The sequence below is a fragment of the Callorhinchus milii genome, unplaced genomic scaffold, assembly GCF_018977255.1.
Source record: "Callorhinchus milii isolate IMCB2004 unplaced genomic scaffold, IMCB_Cmil_1.0 Scaffold4, whole genome shotgun sequence".
In the NCBI taxonomy this organism is placed as follows: domain Eukaryota; kingdom Metazoa; phylum Chordata; class Chondrichthyes; order Chimaeriformes; family Callorhinchidae; genus Callorhinchus; species Callorhinchus milii.
In genome coordinates, this window is record NW_024704745.1 from 13,402,804 (window position 1) to 13,423,694 (window position 20,891).

Sequence of the window (20,891 nt, forward strand, 5' to 3'; positions counted from 1 at the left end):
TAATAGCTCCTCCATCATCATTATAGCTTGTCCTGTTCTCAAATATCATTATCTATGTCTGTTAAATAACCATAGATCACACAAAAGGTCCAGATAAACAGAGCCCTTCGGACGATTTGATGTCATCATTCCAGAAAATCCATCCATCTATTACTGAGATAGTAAATCATTTCAGTATCCTAGCCTCCACCACCCTTCTGGTAACCCAGAATATTGATTGGTCTTGGGGTAAATGAATACCGCCTGGTGTCTGTTTTAAAATTGTGCTTCGTATCCCTGAAACTTGCTCTCTTGTTCTATCTTGGGATATCTGAAAGTATTGCTCTGCAATTACTTTCTTACACAGATTTACAAATCTTACATACAAGTATGTTGTAACCTGTTCTCAAGTGTGTGCCAGAGGTAGAAAATTGAAAATCAGTCTACTTTTATGTCAGGACAAACGGTGAATACTATTTTGAAGTCTAGGAGACTAGTTCATTAAAATGAAATTTACCAATTTACCAATATGATTTTCTACTTCTAAAGGGAGCTCTATCATTACCATCAATCATTTTGTTATAATGACAGAATAAAAGATTGTTATTTTTAGTGATCGGTGTAATAACTGACTTCATTGAGTAAAGGACCTTGAACATTAAAACACTAATACTTTTAATACTTAATACTTTATTATTGCAATAATAGACAAATGCTTTGAAAATGATTGAATGTTTTGGTTCTGACCTATGGTGTATGTGTGGCCTTACCCTGGACCATTAATAAAAAATAATTTTAATTTGAGCATAATGTACCAAATGAAAATGTGTGACCTTTCTCTCGTGTTTATGCTCGCTGTTATGACTCAGTTATTTTTTTTTGATAGTCAACGGGCAGCTGGCAGTGGAAATATGTCAGGCCCCCAAAGAGAATCATGGGCAAACAAAGGGCCTACTTACCAAGACCTCTACACTCAGAATGTTATCATCAATGTGGAGGAGCATGATGTTCAGAACAAAATGGCGCCTGATGAGAAGCCAACTAAGGAGAGGCCAATCTGGATGAGGGAGAGCACTGTCCGGGGAGGCTTTGCAGAAGTGGAAGAAGTCCAGGATGGTGAGATGAGTTTTCTGTTTGTTGGGCTATGAAGTTAAGAAAACGTATATAATAACCTTCCACTGGTTTTGCCTTCAGTGACCTGTCGATAGCCCTAACTCCAATGTCAGAATAGACTCTAAATGGGGAAGCATAATTAGGGGTAGATGAGCAAAGGAATTTGAGCATCAAAGTGCCTAAGTTGTTAACATTTAGTTTTCAAGGGCAGAAGGCAATTAGTAATGCTCATGGGTTCCTGGGCTTCTTAACAAGAGGACGAGAATATAAAAACAACAAGATCTGTTGTAATTATATTGAGTACTGCATTGATTTCATTTGGAAAGTTGTGTTCATTTTTCAGCACCAGATTGGCCTTAATCATTGGATTCCAACAACAAAATTGCATTTGTATAGCGCCTTTCACATCAGGAGGACGTCCCAAGGCACTGATCAATCGGTGTTTCTGACCAGCTGGGGATCGGGAAGGGTGGGAGGGCAGGGGGTGAAGAAAGGTGACCGAAGGCACGGTTAAAGAGGAGGGTCTTGAGATGGGTCTTGAAGGAGGCAAGGGAGGGGGCGAGGGAGTGCGGGTCGAGTTCCAGAGGGTGGGGGCAGAGTGGCAGAAGGCCTGCCCACCAATTGTGGGGAGGACAAGGCGGGGGACTTAAAACAGCCAGTGCCCACTGAGTGGACGGAGCGGGCAGGTTGGTTGGGGGTTAGTTGGTCGCAGAGATAGGGGGGAACAGGGCTATGGAGACCTTTGAAGGTGAGGACCAGGATCTTGAACTGTATCTTCTGTGTGATGAGAAGCCAGTGTAGTTGGGTGAAGATGGGAGTGATAGAGTCACGGAGCCTGACACTAGAGAGGACATGGGCTGCAGAGTTATGGATGATCTGCAGCCTATGGAGGGGGAAGGCAGAGTGCGACATGGGAAGGATGTGGGGTAGAAAGGATAGTTGAGATAATTGAGTTGGGATACCAAGGTTCCAGGCTGGCTTAATAAGGTGGAGCGCGCATGGCCATAATCATTCTATTTCTCCTGTATTCAATTCCTGTATGAATAAATAAAACTTTTTTTAAAAACTAAATATTATTATTTCCCTGATGCATTCTTAATAGATGCTACAGATGTTGACCCATACCAAGATCATGAGGGGAAAGGCAACCCAATTGAAGCAAATGAGGAAGTCATGCAAACATTGCTCATCCACGAAAAGAAGAGCACATCTGCAGCTGTGGCTGCAGCTGCTGCAATCCCAACATCAAACGCCAGCGACTCTGAGAGTGACACCAGTGAATCAGAGGATGAGTCGCCTCGACCATTCTCATTCCCAGAGATAGCACCAGCAGCAGATGAAGATGATGAGTTTGAAGAGGTGGAGGATGAGCCAACTGTATTGGTAGCAGGCCAGCCATATTCATATAGCCAAGTTAGTCAGCGGCCGGAGCTGGTGACACAAATGACTGCAGAAGAGAAGGAAGCATATATTGATATGGGGCAGAGAATGTTCCAGGATATGTATGACTGATCTGCCACATCACAGGATACTTTTAAAGTCCTTGCTGTATATCCTGCAATTTTATTACTCAGTGTTTCCACAATTTCAGTTGTATATGCCAAGGTATTAAGACAGCATTCCATTCTCAACAAAAATACAAGATGAATTTGAACGATATTTCAATCAAAGTATTAGTTTTTAAAAGGTTTAAAATGATTAAGTGCCCAATATCTAAACTTGTTAGGCATCTTACAGGAATTTTCATGTATATTCTTCCCTTGGAATTCTACTTATCCTCGTAGATAATGAGAATTCTATAACTAACAATAATAATAATAATCCTTGCATTTGATATAGCGCTTTTCACATCTTCTAGATGTCTCAAAGCGCTTCACAGAATAGACTGTAAAGTGAATTGACTATATATTTGTAGGTGAGATGCGGCAGCCAAGTGCGCACAGCAGTGTCCCACAAACAGTCGTGGATTGAAATGACCAATTTATTATTGTTTTGTTTTTTGGAGGGATTATTATCAGGTGTGTGGAGTAAGGAAACTTGCCCAAGGTTTCACCCTGCTGGGAATCAAACCCAGGTCTCTCTCTTGCAAAGTGAGCGCTCTAACCATTGAGCTACAGGACTCCACAATAGATCTGTCTGAGTCAATGGTGCTTCTTGTTTAGTCAGTGAGAAATATTTCAAGTGGCTTCTGCCATTCAAAAAAAAACTCACTCCAATCTGGTTGTCTATCAGGTACCTGGTTAAGCACCAATAGCATTTTCCTAACATTTCAAATGATGGGTAGACCTGCCTCAGCCTTATGTTTGGGAGGCAGAACTTTAGCTCACTTGAGCACTATCCAACACACAATATTTGTATGTTGACATGACATATTTATTTTCTGTTTTAACCAAATTATTCTAGTCCTTGAAATAAGCATGTTTGAAATCAGAGTGCTTGCAAGCCCTGGGTCATTCATATCAGTTCAAAGAGCAGCCAATTAAGCAGCTATTCAGAAATACATCACTTATGAAAATATTTTTTAAAAACTGATCACATGAAAACTGATTTATCAAGATAAAACTCTTGAATATTTTATTTGAAATAAAAATATTTTAAATGGTATTTGGTATAGAGCACTGCAGTTTTAAAACAGAGTTGGGAAAGTGCCAAACCACAGTGAGCCCTCTCATTGTCAGTATCATTGTCTTCAACATCATGGGTGGAACTGTATGTATTGTCCTCACCTAGAGTCTGCCTGCAGGACAATGGTAAAAGTGTTTAAGTGGTTCAGTTCCTTATTTTTATTGTTCCCAGCATCTGATTTTTGAAAAAAATATTTTAAACAGTCGACACTATTTGGGGTTTCTTTACTGTAGGTTCAATGTATCGGTTGTTACAGAAAGATATAAGTACACGGTCTAAGTTTGTGTTTGCTCTCTCATGATCTCGCTCAGACTAGTTAAACTGACGTCATACTTTGTGCTACTTTGGCCATTTTATTGGACAGTCCCTTTCTGATTATCCGGTTTGATAGTCAGAATCAAACTGCAAGACATCCACTCTCAGGTTCATGCAGCTTATTAAAAATAACGGAAGTGTCTTAATTACTTTGCCAGTAGCTTTGACAGAACATATCTATGTAGAGGTTTGAACACAATATTTTGATGGCAGCGTCCACAATCAAAACAAAAACATGAAATGTACTTTCTTAATGTCAAGAATCCAAGATAATAATTTTATTTTATTCCACTTCATTTTATAAAACTATAGCATTAGGCATATACAATTTATGGAAAAGTTTTTTTTAATTGTAGGTAAACAGACAAGTATCGAAAAACTGTTTTATGTTAATCATGAGAAGAGCTTTCTGACAACAGGAATGTTGTGCATCTTAAAGAGTGTAATTGTATCATGAAGCAATATGGTTGTATTGCCTGCTTTACCTGTGCTTGTGTATATGACTATAGAATAGTGGATATCAAACAGTAGTTATGTAAGAATGCAATATAATTGAGGGACTTCAGGTTACATTGTAAATTGGGAATACAAAAGTTATCTGATAATAGGATACTCTATCCTTTGAACTCACTCCCTGCTACCTGTTTAAATCTTCTACGTGATTTCTTTTGTATATTGCTAGAGGTCAGGGCATTCTGAGTTTTAATTATTTTTAGGGCAGTTGGCAGTGTATTTTATATCTGGTACAAGACAGGATGATGAGTTTTCTGAGAAATTGCCTGCAGTTAATTCCAGGGAAATACAGAATCCTTTCATGTAGACTACACTGATGCAATAAACCATAATGTCGCTTTATCCTTGCATGAAGGGACCTCTGTAATGCACTATTATGGTGCAATATTATTTATTTTATGGGTGTTTTATTTTTAAAAGATCTTGAATAATGAAATTCAGTTAAATGGTTCTGTTCTCATTAAAAATCAATAATATACAATATATGTTTATACACATATATATGTTTGAGATGCTGGGAAAAATACCTCTCCGTTTATCCACTTGCCAATATCTATTAAAGCAATTCTATAATCCTCCTTCGCCTTTCACACACCTTGTGAACATCCTTTTTTGTATAGATCTCAAATCTGGCATTACAGAGAGATGTTGCGTTATATTTTTATTTAATTGTCCTCAAAGGTTGTGAAGTTATTTACCGTTATAGATGTATGTGTCCAATAGAACAGAAAAGTTGTTCACTCAGGGTTTCATATCTCATCTTGGCTTTCTTTTACAGAGATGATTCCTTCCATCATATGTTTTCTCTGTAATCAACTTATCATGGAACCATAGTAATAGGGAAAAAATATTTAAAGATTCAAGCAGGAAATGGAGCCCTGGGCATGGCTCTGCAAAACCTGCCTATCCTATGTTGAAAGACCATTGTAACAATAGGTTCAGACACATACTAATACCTTGATTCAGTTTAACAGGCTCATTATAATTGCAATTGGCCCTATCTTATCTAAAATTTAAGTGGATTGTGTCCTGTAGAAGAAATACACCTTATAAAATCCAAATCAGCATATTTTGCTTTTATTGTGTTTTTTTGTTTCAAGAAAAATTCAAACTTTTAATTGCCTAAATTTTCAAATAAAAACTTTTTGCCAATGCACTGATTGTGTCTGTAAATATTTTGGGTGATAGAATTGCTTTGTTGATTAATTTGTCTTATGTGAGCCGGGAGGTGAGGTAGATTTTGGTAGAGGAGAAATTGTATGTTCTCCCAGCTGTACATGGATTGGCTTCCACAATAGTACATATTACGGCACAGATTTACAAAGTTACTTCTGACAATATTGGGTCTAGTTTGTGGTACTGTATTTATTAACTTTATAAGAAACTATACTCAAACACTCCTTCCTGTAACCGGAACTATATCATGCCGACCTGCAGAAAATGATCTTGGGGCCAATCTATTTCCAGAGTGGAACGGGTTAATGATGGTGTTGGGAATTCAACAACAACAACAAAATGGCATTTGTATGGAGGATGTCCCAAGGCGCTAGACAGACAGAGTTACACACCCGAGTTGAGGGTCGGGGAGGGTGGAGGGCAGGGGGTGGAAGCAAGGAGATAGAAAGCACGGTCAAAGAGGAGGGTCTTGAGATGGGTCTTGAAGGTGATGAGGGAGGGGGCGAGATGGAGGGACTGCGGGATGGAGTTCTGGAGGGTGGGTGCAGAGTGGAGGAAGGCCCACCTGCTGATAGTGGGGTGAGCGAGGCGGGGGACATGAAACAGGCCGGAGGCTGCTGAGCGGAGGGAGCAAACAGGCTGGAAGGGGGTTAGGAGGTCGGAGAGGTAGGGGGGAGCAAGACCGTGGAGGGTTTTGAAGGTGAGGACCAGGATCTTGGAACTGTATCCTCTGTGTGATGGGAATCCAGTCGAGTTGGGAAAGGATGGGGATGATCGGGTTGCGGGCCTGGTGCGGGAGAGGACACGGGCTGCAGAGTTCTGGATGATCTGCCGCCTGTGGAGGGAGGGGTTGGGGAGGCCGACAAACAATGAGTTTGCATAGCTGAGCCTCGATGTAAAGAAGGCGTGTATGAGGGATTCGGCGGCCTGTGTTGTGAGACAGTGGCGGAGCCAGGGAACATTGCAGAGGTGGGGGAAGGCAGAGTGGGTCATGGCTCAGATGTGGGGTAGAAAGGATAGTTGAGGATTATACAAAACCCCAAGATTCCGGACTGGCTCAGGTGAGGAGGCGCTGACGGGAGCCAATTAGGAGACCTCGGTCTTGTTAACAACTGTTGAAAAGTAAGCATCGGATGTATTAAGACCCATAGACTAATTCTAGATATTTACTTATATAATAAATAAAGATTGTTAAAAATGCACGAACACTAAATAACCGGGAATGTTTTAAAATTTAGTTACAAGAAAATAAAGTGACTTATGATAACATTATTGACTTTCCCAACAGGACACTGCCTTGGATGGCTAGTATGACGTTCAGTTCAGTAGGTTTCTCTCACTCTCATTTTCATTTTTAATTTCTATTAAGACTTAATAATGAATTTCTTCCTTCTAATTAAAAGCTGTTATACCAGTTGCTCTGAAAATATAAGTAAACTGCTGCTTGTAAAAACGATATATTAACACTATTCCCAGTCAAGGAGGAGTCGCTGTGATCGAATGAGTAACTCAAATCACAAAATAATAAGAAATGTTATGAGGAACAGCCTTTGCTCTCAGCAGCCCTTTTTTTAGGCCTATCTTGAACATTTTTGAGAACTGAGTTTGGACATTGCATGTCATTTTTGTCAATTCAAGTGTTAAATTGTAAATGCTAAACACAGTGAATGATGTACACAATTAACCTCAATAAATGTTCAGCAATCAACAGAACTACAAATCCAAATGCTGAATTATAATGAGCAAATCAGAGTGACAAGTACATTATTTGTTAAAGGGAATCAACTACTTACTAAAGATCCAAGGAAAGGAAATTGGAGAAAAGGAAATTGAATAATAGCTTGTAAAATGTAATCAAGTTGCAAGCAACGTAGAAACACACCCTGCTTGAATGGATGAATAAGGCCAAATACCATTTTTTATTTACAGTAAGTAAATGATGGAATTATGGTACTAAGAGACGATAGACAGGAGAGTTTAATTGGTGATAACGAAGATGATTTAATTTTCATTAGCTTGCTGTATTCAAATTTATACAAATTGGTGCCAGAAAGAAAGAAATATTAAAGTCAGTATGCTTTCTGCTGCAGTCGACTGACCAGTGTATGCTACATTTCAAAGGTAGAATTTCAAATCCCAGCTCAGAGCTGATCCTGAAAAACAGAGTAACTATAGCAATACTGTATAAGTTTTTAAAAATGTCAATCCATTAACTTTTACACAGAAAACTCCTGAAGCCTCTTACCCTTTTTTTAAAAAGCTTTTCTTAAATCCAAGTTTTCTTTGTTAGGAAGCCAGTTTACTGAAGATGTGAATAATATAATAATAATAAAATAATAATAATCCTTGAATTTGATATAGCTCCTTATCACATCTTCGAGACATCTCAAAGCGCTTCACAGAATATACTGTAAAGTGAATTTACTGTATATTTTGTGGGTGAAACGTGGCAGCCAATTGCGCACACAATGTCCCACAAACAGTCATGGATTGAGTAACCAATTTTTTTTTAAGGAATTATTACCCCCAGAAAAGCAATTCGCCAATTGACTTAACAACCGGGTTCCTATTTACTGCTCGGTAAACAGAGGAGTGTGGAGTAAGGTAACTTGCCCAACATTTCACCCTGGCATATCTATGGGAACTTAGAAATCAGACTTACATATATGTGTATGGTATATTTTTGTTTAGTATGATGGAAGATTTAGTTATGCTTTCCTGAGGGACTGCGTGCACGACAGTGCAGTTGTCTGTCCCTATCCAGGTTTTCTGCGACAGAACCTAAGAGGCAGATGCTGGCCTTTTATCAAGCACACAGCTGGCACCTTCATCTTAACTCACCCCATCGCATCTCAAAACAACTGAAAATGTTTATAGCACAATTCCCTAAGGTAGTTGCAGATGGCCAGCAACACATAAAGTTTGTTTATTATTTTTATCCTTCCTCACATTTGGTCCCTGAGCAAGACCGCTATTCTTCACCTCTGCTGCATCGTCTGCATCTGCCCCTATCTCACATCAAGTGCCGCTAAAATCTCATTCATGCCTCTCCACCTAAAAATCTATCTCTTTGACCATGCCTATGGGTACCTCCTTCTTCCAACCCCACCACCACCGCTTCCCCCTTGCTTGGCATCCAACCCCAATTTTGTGAAGCAAGTTGAGACATCCTACTAGAAGGGCACTATATAAATGCACATTGTGTCAAAATATGTGGCATTTTTAACCAAACATCACTAGTACAGGTGTTTGTTACAGGTGACAATAGTTAACACAAACTGGGTTTTTAATTTCAAGCTATTAAATTCCATTGTAAAGTTGCACGGACTAAACAGGAAGCCGTGTTCATATCCACTTTCAATCAATATACAACATTGATATATATTCTGCGTATGACTGAGCTTGAAAACTGGAAACCATATTGAAAAATCCCTAAATGGAAGAATTATTCATCCTACTACGAATAATTTTAGCAAAATTATTGTTTTTAAATCCCGTAAGATTTGAGTGTTATGTGTCTGGAATGCTTCACAGCAGAAATATTTTTTTTCCTGTGGGGATTTCGCCATCTGTGTCTGATATTTTGTAAATAACTTACTGCAGACTGCTCAATAGACCACTAGTTTATTAGAAATTGTTTGTTACCCGCTCAGAAATGACCTTCATTCCTCTGCTCCGTCACATCTATTTTGAAATTTAATATATTTTACGCATTTTTATTTTTCAAGGGTGTTGTATAAGCTAGAGAAACAATTATTGATGACACTACTGACATGAAACAATGTATAACATTAGGACCTAAGCCTTACTGACAAAAGGATGAAACTGTAACACTATTGATTTCTGATTATTTCTCCTTTAAGATTTTGTAATGTTTTTGTGTTTGTTTTGGATTTGCAAATCACAGCCTTCTAACTGACTTGACTAACAATCGGTAAAGAAACTGATAATGTTAACTGCTGGTCACACAAAAGTAGGAGTGATCTAAGATAGTTGAGACAATTTAAGTACTATTTTCATGAAGAGATTATGCTCAGACTTAGGTCACAACATTAACAGAACAAAAAACCACAGAGAATGTATACTAGTCCCAATCCCTCAGAAGTAACTTCTGTTTCAACAGCTTCTCAAAGGAGGCAGTCGATGCCCTCCTGTAGTAACGGGATTGTTATTGATATTGAGAGAGAATAAAGTCCGAGGTCTGAGGAGAATTGTATAGTGCCTTTCACATCAGGAGGATGTCCCAAAGCATTGGACAATCAGTGTTTCAGACCCGAGCTGGGGGTCGGGAACAGAGAGGGTGGAGACGGGGGTGGGGGGGGGGAGGGAGGAGGATGAGCGAAGGCATGGTCGAAGAGGAGGGTCTTGAGATGAGTCTTGAAGGAGGCAAGGCAGTAACAAATTTAATACGCAAGCAATAAAATACCTCTTTCAAATCAATGTTATAAGGTCTATACAATTCACAAAATATTAGTGTAGATCAACTAATATTGAAACTTAATAGTATATTTTAATGATGAAGAAAAAGAAACCAGTACAGTGCTATATCGAGCTGGAAACAAAAGCCCAATTATAGAATTTACGCTAAAGGTGATATTTTGTTGAATACGTTTTCCTGTAGTGTATTCAAGGTAAAATGGATTCAAGAGCTAGAGGGTTAATGAATACTTCAAGATCCAGTAACAACACAGTAGAGGATTTGGCATCTAAGGCTCCCAGAAATCTTTTCAATCTTCTGAAGCATAAATCTCTGTGTGAAAGTCGTTGGGAAGATTCCCATCAGCAAATGGTGGTTGGAGCTACAGGACCTAAGGGCAAAATCAGGGAAATTAAATTGTCAGAAGGTGTCAGTGCCCTAATGGAGCATGAAAAGTTAGACAGCTCAAACATAAAAGGGAGCACTGTCAACAGGGGAGTTTAGAAAACGTTTTTTTTAATGTGAGGTTTGTTACAATATCAATTTATCTACCACAGCATTTAAAAGGCAATTGGATAAATATTTGAGTAAAAATATTAAAGGGCTTGGGGAAAGATCAGGGAATGGGATTTCATTCGTAGCTCAGCAGGCTCCACATCCCCTGTCGGACCCTCAGCTTCTCTGCCCCCACCCTTTGGAACTCCATCCATCTTGCTCCCTCCCTTACCTCCTTCAAAGCACGTCTCAAGACCTTCCTCTTCAATCGTGCATTTGGCCACCCTCCTACCCCTACCCTCCCTGCCCTCCACCCACTTCTCGGGTCCAAATCCCTGACTGTCCAGCACCCTGGGACATCCTCCCGACCTGAAAGGCGCTATACAAAATGTAATTTGTTGTTGGTGAGTGGATAGCTCCAGCAACTACACAATGGGTTTTTAAATTCCTTCTGCTCGAGTTCCAATTGTTCTCGATCAGTAATGTATTTGTTCCAAATGAATAACTTTTTGAAGGTTTCGTGCACATAAGATTAAATGTACCAGTTGTATTTTCTTAAATAATACTGTATATTTCAGACCTCCCCGCGCACGCAATTTATTTATATATGCAGATCCAACAGAAAATTGCAGAAATATTTGCCAAAAATTGTGGTGGGGTTGGGGAGTGGGGTAGGGGAGACACACCAGCTCAGGCTAGAGATCCGCCAAAAAACACTCAGTACCAGTGGCTACAGGAGCTCCCCACCTCCTGCCTCTCAGGGCCAGGCACCACATGTGTGTCCAGAGCCACTCTGCCCACAGTCACGTCGGGTAAACAGCGCGAGAGGCCATGGGCCAGAACATACATTGTTTAGCGGGTTTGTAGCGGAGGGCGTTGTTTATAGCAGATTCCGCGGGGGGGCGGGGGGGGGGTGTGCAATTGGCTGCCGCATTTTGCCCACAAAATACAGTCAATTCACTTTACAGTATATATTCTGTGAAGCGCTTTGAGATGTCTCGAAGTTGTGATAAGGCGCTCTATCAAATGCAAGGATTATTATTATAAATTGCAGCCGCACTTTTCTATTGGCCCAGGCGATATGTTTTGTTCACTTTACCTTCAGCTATTTGTTCATTAATAGCAGAGACAGACAACCTGCTGTCAGACCTCTGGGACTGCTGCTGTCCGGTCTGGTGAAGTGCACGAGAGCAGCCTGGGCTGACATGCCCTCTGATTGCCCTGCCTCCCTGGGGGCAAATAACTTTCCTCTCCCGTGCTTGTCCCTGACAGCCTGGCTAAGGTTGGGACCGCGCCAAGTGGGAATCATGAATGTGAACCTGGGTCCTGCCACTTCAGGATGTAGCACTTTAATAATCTAACAGACTGCTTCACCAGCTTTTAGCACAGGTGGTTATTAACATATTTTGATATTTCATGAAGTAACAAAAAAAGAAACTAGTAGTATAATGAGTAGAAAAAGGAGTATAAAAACGTATCTAAAGCTAAGTGTAACATCTTTGATGATTAAATAATAATGCTTGCATTTGATATAGCACCTTATCACACCTTCGAGACGTCTCAAGGTGCTTCACAGAATATACCGCAAAGTGAATTGACTGTATATTTTGTGTTTTATAATATGTTTATATATATATATATGACTTGTGCTTCAAACTAAAATTTTCTGTCAGCTGCCAGTTAGCAGCAAGAGGCCCTAAATATTTTATAAATGTATGAACGGACACAGTGAAAGACCCTCCAAACAATCAGGACAGTTTCACGAAAACAAACTGGAGATCTGTCTGTCACGTACAGATTGAATGAACTCATTAGGATCCCAGAATGATCCCTGCACAGCACCAGACATAACAGATGTTCCAGATTCCAATTTTGGTCTGTCCGAGGTAGAATGATATCAAAAGACAGGATAGCAGTCGAGACACAACAGTTGAGCTCAGGTCCTTTCAGTTAGGGAATCAACCATGACTTTTTACTCCTGATAGTTATCTGGAGACCTGCTTGAAGGTGCACCACAGTGGACACGATCAGGTTCAGCTGTAATTCTCTTCCCCCAACACCTTTAGTTGAATAGCCCGCAAACATTTACTGTCAGACTCACATATAAGGAAAGCACTGTAACAGAGTAAAGGGTCAAATCGCCATCAGGAATGAAGAAACTGCATGATAAGGCGCTATATCAATTGCAAGGATTATTATTATAAAGTGAAGAAAAAGAAGGAGCTGGTTTACTAGTTCTGATATTTTTGCTGGAGGGTTTGACTCTTACAGTCCTTTCTATTAACACTTCATGATTTCTGTTTGACTTTGACCTCTTTCATTCTTCAAATGAGTTGAAGTACATTTTGCATTTCTAATGAATAAGGCAGAGGGCGAAACCTTGGGCAAGTTTCCTTACTCCACACAGAGCCTAATAATAATCCCTCCAAAACCAAAAACAATAATAAATTGGTCATTTTCAATCCACGACTGTTTGTGGGACATTGCTGTGCGCAATTGGCTGCCGCGTTCGCCCACAAATATACAGTCAATTCACTTTACAGTGTGTTCTGTGAAGCGCTTTGGGACGTCCTCCCGACGTGAAAAGCGCTATATCAAATGCAAGGATTATTATTATTATTATTATTATCTGCAATGCAATACACATTGTTCAGCTATGAAAATGGTCACGTTTTCACAGGATCCATTGATGTATGAATTTGATATATACACATAAATATTACATCTTTTTGTCACAAGGAGGGATGTTAAATGAAAGTAAAGAGACGGTTGATTGTCATGTTCTGTTCTTTTCACGTTTGAAATGTCTTTGGATTCCAGATTCATGTCTATCAATTGTCTTTTCTGTAGGGAATTACATGTAGTATTTAATTGCAGCAATTTATCTGAAATCAAAATTGTTTTTAATATGGATGGACAGATCTGCTGAATATGATTTTTTTTGTCATTTTCTTACATTTTCCATTCATGCCAATTAATGATGCACTTCTGACAAAGGGGAAGGAAAGTCTGGAATTCAGATTTCACCATTAATTTCTCTCTTTGACAGGTTGGTAGCAGGCCTGCTTCACAGAGTGTAATAAACAAGAACCTTACACTTCCATATCTCTCTGTGAAGCAAAATAAGGATTAGCAAAACTCAATTGACTAAAACAGTAGCATTGTGACCCTTATCTCATTTACAACTAAACATCACAGGGAAACATACGTGCAGAATAGGTCCAGTTTACCAAATATAGCGAAACGATCTAAAGGTACATGCACGTGCCCTGACATTTGCTGCCAGTTCCAACCCTACAATTCCATTTGTATCAAAATGTGAGGTTGCAGTGGCGAATTATGCGACCAAACGTCTTTTGTCGGAACAAACATATTGGATATTTTTCCCATCCATTGTGACATTCTTATCACATTAAGCTTGGAACTATTCACTACAGTAGTAGAAGAACCTTATCGATGAATATACAGAACAATCATAGAGAGGAATACACAGGACGGACAATCCTGTTTCAAACAAACCCATGGAATAAACTATTAAGGCTCTTCATTATTGGAAACTGCAGTTCTAAACTTATGATCAGAACAAACTTCTGGCATTTGTACATCTCGCCAAAAAAAACCTTGAAAATAATAATCTTCCCAGGGATATTGAAACTAAATAAAAATATTGTCTTCCCCTAGCACATATTCAGGTTATTGAACTGTTCACTATTTAGTCATGCTGTCACAATGTTTAGCTAGAGAAACCATTCTTTTCTGACTCTTTATTAAAGAGTTTTACCTTCCATATAAAAATCAAAGGGCGTGCAATAACAAGCATTCAAAGTATAGATGTTTGGATGCATAAAGTCAAATTATAAATATCTCAGTAATCTAAAAATGTGAAAATATTCACAATTCTTAAACATGGGAGACTGCAGGTTTTATCTCTAGGGAATGAATGATTTATTCATAGAGAAAAATTATTTTATGCCTGCGCTTCAGTTTGTATCCCCTGCTCTTATTGAGTAATTGCAAAACGAGAAAAGCTCCTAGAAATTGAAATGCTTGCTAATAGGAATATTCTGTAATCTTCCAAAACAGTTAAATCCTTTTAACATCCGGGTCTAAATTCAGACCACGAGGCTTTGAAGCTAATGGTTTAAAATAGGTTTGATCCTCAAAACTGCAATTACTTTGTGAGGCTTATTAGTATGTCAACAGCATTAAACGTTGAAGCATGGGTCAAAAAAGTGAGTTTATTTAATGTGGATGTGAAAATATTGGTACATTTTAGTTTGGAATGTTGATCGCTGCCATTTTAATTTATTGCTTTTAGAAGCAATTTATTTAATGACATAAATTTATCACAACAATGCTTCCTCCACCCCTAACCCCTCATGGAACATTCATTTATAAATGGGACATTTAATAGTACACAAGTCAACAATGGTCAATGAATGATTTAAATTGTTTTAAGTGGAAAAAGAAAATAAGGTGATAATAAAGGAAATCCTTTATTTGAATGCTGCTAGGTTTAACATAGTCACCTTAGACTCCACATAAATTCTGCATGACCCAGGTAGTACAAAGCAAAATCTCTTTGAAGTGCTTGGAAATTCTAACCATAGGTAAACATCTGCATTTGGTGCATCTCTTTAAGGTTTTTTTTAAAATCATCTGAGTCATTTTTTATTTCTTTGGAGTACACCAAAAAATTAACCTTGTGATCAAAAAGCTAGATAATCCATAGTTAATAGATTGGTCTGAATTCCACCTGAATAAATTCAGGGACTGTGCTGTACTGTAATGTGAGAATGATTTAATGAATTGGTTACAATTTTCCCAGAGCATTTTGTTTTGTAAGATTTATTTTTCGTGAAAGGATAGATAATGTGTCATAAATAATTTGCCACTGAAACATATTTTAATTGCTTTTCAAATTTTCAGCTTAGAACATAAAGCTCACTAAATGTATTTAGTTTGGCTCAGTTGATCGCACTCTCACCTCCAGGTCAAATGGTTACGGGTTCTAATCCTACACTGGGACTTGAACATACAATACAGGCTGGCATCCTGGTACAATAATGGGGAGCATTGCATTGATGGAGTTGCTGTTATTTGAATGAAATGTTAAACCCAGATCTGCCTGTTTCATTAGGTGTATGCTAAAGATCCCATGACCCTATTTGAAAAGAGAAGGGAGTCTACTTGTATTCTGGTCAAGAATCTATAGATTAATTACACATACAAAGTTATGTTGGGACGACATCCCTAGGCACATAATTGATCATTCATCTCACAGCGGTTTGTGGCGCCTTGCTGTGGACAAAATAACTACCTTACAGAAAGGGTCTACAGGAGAGCCAACAGAAAGACTCTTGACCTGAAAGGCATTATACAAATGTAATTTGTTGTTGTTGAGTCAACAGAGCTACCGTAAAGTACGATAACCCACTGAAAAAAGTGCAAATTCTGTCTTGTTATCTTTTTGGTTTCAGCATAACTGTACTCTGACACATTAATATGCAATTGCCATACTGCCTGCTACTAAAAAGCACCAATGTTCAGATGGGGAGAGATGGAATTCCAGAATCAGCAGCAGAATTATTAAGAAGAGAAGCTAATTCCGTCAGTGTTGTGTTCTTTATCGAATATGCCCTGCTGGTTGGACAAAGCAGAAGAACAGAGGTATGAAATATTAAATAGGGAATAAGACCTTAGTAAAAAATAGGAGAGGAAGAAAATAAATCTTCAGTTTAGTACTGTTTAGACACACAGAGAATAAAATTGCTGATGAAACATTAGAAATGGCAAATTATGTGATTTTAGAACGTCAGCAAATATTTCAAATGTCTGCCTGCGTAATATCACAGGAGATTTTGTTTTGGTCAGCCGGGTGTTACATGCTTAAGAGTATCCAAGCAGATATTTCCATGCTTCCCACCTACACATGGAACTTCCAGAGATAAGTTGGAATGGAATACGCACTCTCTCCCTGGGAGACACATCATGCTTACCTTATTCAAGAAAGCATTAGGCGCAGGTTGGCAAGAGCCAAGGCTTAGGTACTGCTGGAGTCCAACCAGCTAAAGCAGCATAGCTTGCCGTAGTCAGCATTGTTTGGTAAGCTTACCTGCTGCTTGTCTAGCTCGGACACCCTACTTTGACTTGCAGGGTTAACAGGAGCTGAGTGGGAGGATTCCCTGCCCCAGTGACTGGTCTGCTATTCCATGTCCTGCTGATGAGCCAGGCTGGCTGTGCTGTCATCAGCAGTAGCCTGGAGTACTGAGGACTCACCTGGCTCAGGAACCGGACTACTGAGAGCGCCACAGAGGACTAGCTCGATTCCAATATTCTGTTGCCAGACAAGTGACCTTGGAGCCAGTTCAGCTCCAACAAGAGTCTGCCTACTTCTGTCCCCTCCTCCCCCCACCCCCAAGAGATTTAACAGAAGATTTAAGATTTGGAATCCTGTAGTTCAATGGTTATAGCATTGATATAGCGCTTTTCACGTCGGGAAGACTCCAAGTAAGAGTGAGTTGACTGTATATTTGTGGGCGAACGCGGCAGCCAATTAGGAGAGCACTCGCCTCCAAGTGAGAGACCTGGGATTGATTTTCGGCAGGGGGAAACCTTGGGAAAGTTTCCCTACTCCACATGCCTGATAATAATTCCTCAACAAATAAAAAATAAACTAATAAAATAATAATTTGGTTACTCAATCCACGACTGTTTGTGGGACATTGTTGTGCGGAATTGGCTGACTCATTTCACCCACAATTCACTTTGCAGTATATTCTTTGAAGCTCTTTGAGACGTCTAGAAGATGCGAAAAGTGTGATATCAAATGCGAGGATTATTATTATTATTATTATTACCAGAGCTCATGTGTTCAGGTGTTTTTTTTTAAGAAGTACCAGTGCTGGTAAACACGTTTTGCAAACGTCATATCCTTCTTTTTGAAAAACTTAATGAGCTTCATTGATACAATTCTATATGAACAACGAGATATATTCTGCCAATTCGAGACTGGTAAATGACCTAGCTATGACCTTGAGATTTATCCTTTAGTCCTTCTGCTTATTTAAGGTCAATGACACATATTGGTGTCTGTTATTATTTTAACTTCCAGGCATTGATAATATAAAAAAGCCTTCCTTTTATACTACTTTATCAAGCAGAAGTGCCTGAAAGGTCATTATGGCAGCATGTCAGGTGCCAGCCTGACTCAGTCGGTTGTCTCTGAGTCAGAAGGCCGTGGTTCAAATAATATCAACCAATTTTAGTTACTGAATGATGATTATATTTGGCATGGAAGTAGGGTTTTGTCATCTTTAGAAATTCAAAAGAAAGAAATTGCAGAAATAGCAGTATTTCAAAAGAAGTGATGAGCTCAGTAGTTCAAGCAATAACTAATTGGATTCAAGACTTTCAGCCTGTCTGTCTCTTACATTTGGCTGCTTCAACTGGGGATGTTCTCTCAGTTCTCACCCAAGCTGGCAGATGGAGTGCCATATGGAACTCTTTGGAACTTATCTCTTTGCATCTTGTATGGAAGAAAGAGTGACATTGCTCATCTCCTTCTCCTTGAACCATGTCTCGTTTCAGTGTATCGCAGGCTGATCCAAAACATCCCACCCTCCCAGATGGGGAGGCATGTTTAGTGGTATTTTGCTCTTAAGGGGAAAGGAAGTTGGCCAACTGCCAAATTGCTTGAAAAAGTCATAGGTTCAAGTTCCAGGTCTGCCAGTCATCTTTCTATTTTTGGATGTATTCTGCTAGATGAATGGATGTAACACTGTGAGGTATCAATGATGAATATCAAAGTCTAGTTCAACTCAGGACTTGGGACCGATATAGTCTAGGCTGGCACTCCAGTGCAGTGCTAGTGGTGTTCTGCATTGTTGGAGTTGGAGTCCTTAAGATGAGACATTAAACTGAGGTCCCATATACCCATTCAGATGGACATATGGGACCTCATGTGTTAAAGATTCCATGGTACTATTCAAAAAGAGAGGGGAATTTCTCTCAGATAATAATCTTCCAAATAAAATTGATCATTCACTCCGCGGTTGTTTTTGATACACTGCTGTGCACAATTGGCTGCCATGTTCACCCACCAAACACACAATCATGCCACTTTACAATATATCTTGTGAAGCACTTTTCAACATCCTCCTGACATGATAGGCACTATACCAAATGTTAATAATAAATAATAATAATAATCCTTGGATTTGATATAGCGCTTTTCACGTCTTCGAGACGTCTCAAAGCGCTTCACAGAATAGACTGTAAAGTGAACTGACTGTATATTTGTGGGTGAAACGCAGCAGCCAATTACGTACAGCAGTGTCCCACAAACAGTTGTGGATTGAAAATGACCAATTTATTATTGTTTTGTTTTGGAGGGATTATTATTATTATTAGGCATGTGGAGTAAGAAAACTTGCCCAAGGTTTTGCCCTGCCTGGCCTTGGTTTTGTATTGCAGTCAAATTGATTGAGGAGGTTTTGCATTTAGAAATAACGAATATTGAACAAATATGTTATATCAGCAAAGATTATTATTATTATTAAGTTGGCTTTAACAAGACTTCTTGCTGATCAAACACATACTGGCTATCCAAAGTTTATGATCCAACCACCCTACCCTTCCCCTAATTTAATGTAAGAGGATATCACAAGATTGTATAAAGAAGGTGAAAGAGAAAGTGAAATTAAATTCTATTCCTTAGAAACTAAATACAGTGTATCACGTAAATCATTTTTATTGCTTTCTATTATTATTTTCTGTTGTAATTTCTCTATTTAGTTCATCCACACTGTGGCTACTGTTCTCAATCAGAGTGTTAGGAGAGGCTAGCTCATTATTATGGATAATATTATTATGGATAATGCTTTTGGGTTAAACCACAGGAACAGTAAGACCCTTGAGCATTGGGGGAAGGGATCCAGGTAGTTGTAAATGATGCGCTGTGATGTTATAGCTGCTGTAACATAATATAGCATATTAGAACTCTTAAAGGTGAGCTAAAGATGGTATTGTCCAAACTGGTGAGGATCTATAGCTTCAGTGATCATATTAAGTGAAACCTTGTTAATGAAGATGGGAAGAGGGTTGTTCTGCTAATTATCACACACTGCATTTTTTTGCCCCAAAGAATCATAGAAGATACTGTAATAATAATCCTTGCATTTGATATCATGTCAAACATCTCAAAGCACTTCACAGAGGTTTCTATAATGGGTGGTGACTGTGTATTTTGTTGGTAAATACAGCAGCCAATTTGCACAGCAAAGTCACACAAAGTGTGAAGTGCGGAAAAGAAAAAAAAAGAAAACCAAAAAAAGTCCTCTTGATTCAGCAGTCCTCTGCCTTCTCACAATCTAAATGAGAGTTATTAATCAGGGCACTAGGAGCAACTCCCTTCAATATCCAAATAGTGCCATAGGACTTTTAACATTCAGCTAAACAGGCAGACAGGATCTCAGTTAACCATCTCATCTGAAGAAAGCGAATTACAACATATTCAGTCTATTAAACTCAAACTCATCCACTGGTGCTAACTACCCTCATCCCAATTCCCTGCCCTTTTCCCATACTCTATTATATTATTCCTATTCAGAATTCTGGATTTTTCATTCCTCTCCATTATTCATTGTTAAAGCTAAGATGATGCTTTAGGGATTGTCACTTGGCTACAAATAATAGGAAATATGTTGGTACATAGTTATACGTTTATTCATACAAAAAGCATTCACACTGACCTTATTAATAGATTGCAATGAATTCAGTATTTAGCTGCTATTTTTACAATATTCATCAACTTGGGCAAGCAGCAAGTCTAAAATACCATGGTTTAACTATTTTATTTGACATTCATCTAATATCCTAAAAAAAAGAATAATTATGAAGAGAGTTTAGATTGACCTGGAAAGATGGTCTTCATTACTTCGTTCACTTTGGGGCAGAATTGACATATTAGAAATGAACCAAATCCCCAAATTAAACTAATTTGGAAACTGCCTTGCACCACATCCTTGAGGTTTGTTTAAGATAAATCAATTGGCTTGTTCAGAAATTTATTCTCATTGGAAAGCCACTGAGACTGAGTTTAATCAAACTATCAGAGCCAAGCTGCTGGGGGGACTTGCCCTACTCAATTTGCATTTTTATTATTAATCCGTAGATTTTTTTGCAAGCTAGCAATATTGGGCATCTTCTGGAATAGATATTGAGAGAATAAAGTTCCAGCATTGAACTCAAGCGCTCT

General features: G+C 38.9%; 1 protein-coding gene across 3 annotated transcripts in view; it reads left to right on the forward strand.

Moving 5' to 3' along the window:
- The window catches only part of gtf2e1 (general transcription factor IIE, polypeptide 1, alpha), a 31,740-nt gene extending 28,820 nt beyond the window's left edge, over positions 1-2,920 (forward strand). For all 3 annotated transcript variants that reach the window (XM_007908706.2, XM_042334685.1, XM_042334686.1), the window contains exons 4-5: positions 866-1,095; positions 2,195-2,920. In XM_007908706.2, coding sequence (XP_007906897.1) covers positions 866-1,095; positions 2,195-2,604 — 640 coding nt within the window. In that variant the 3' untranslated portion in view covers positions 2,605-2,920. The remainder of the gene's footprint in view (positions 1-865; positions 1,096-2,194) is intronic.
- The last annotated feature ends 17,971 nt before the right edge of the window (positions 2,921-20,891 follow it).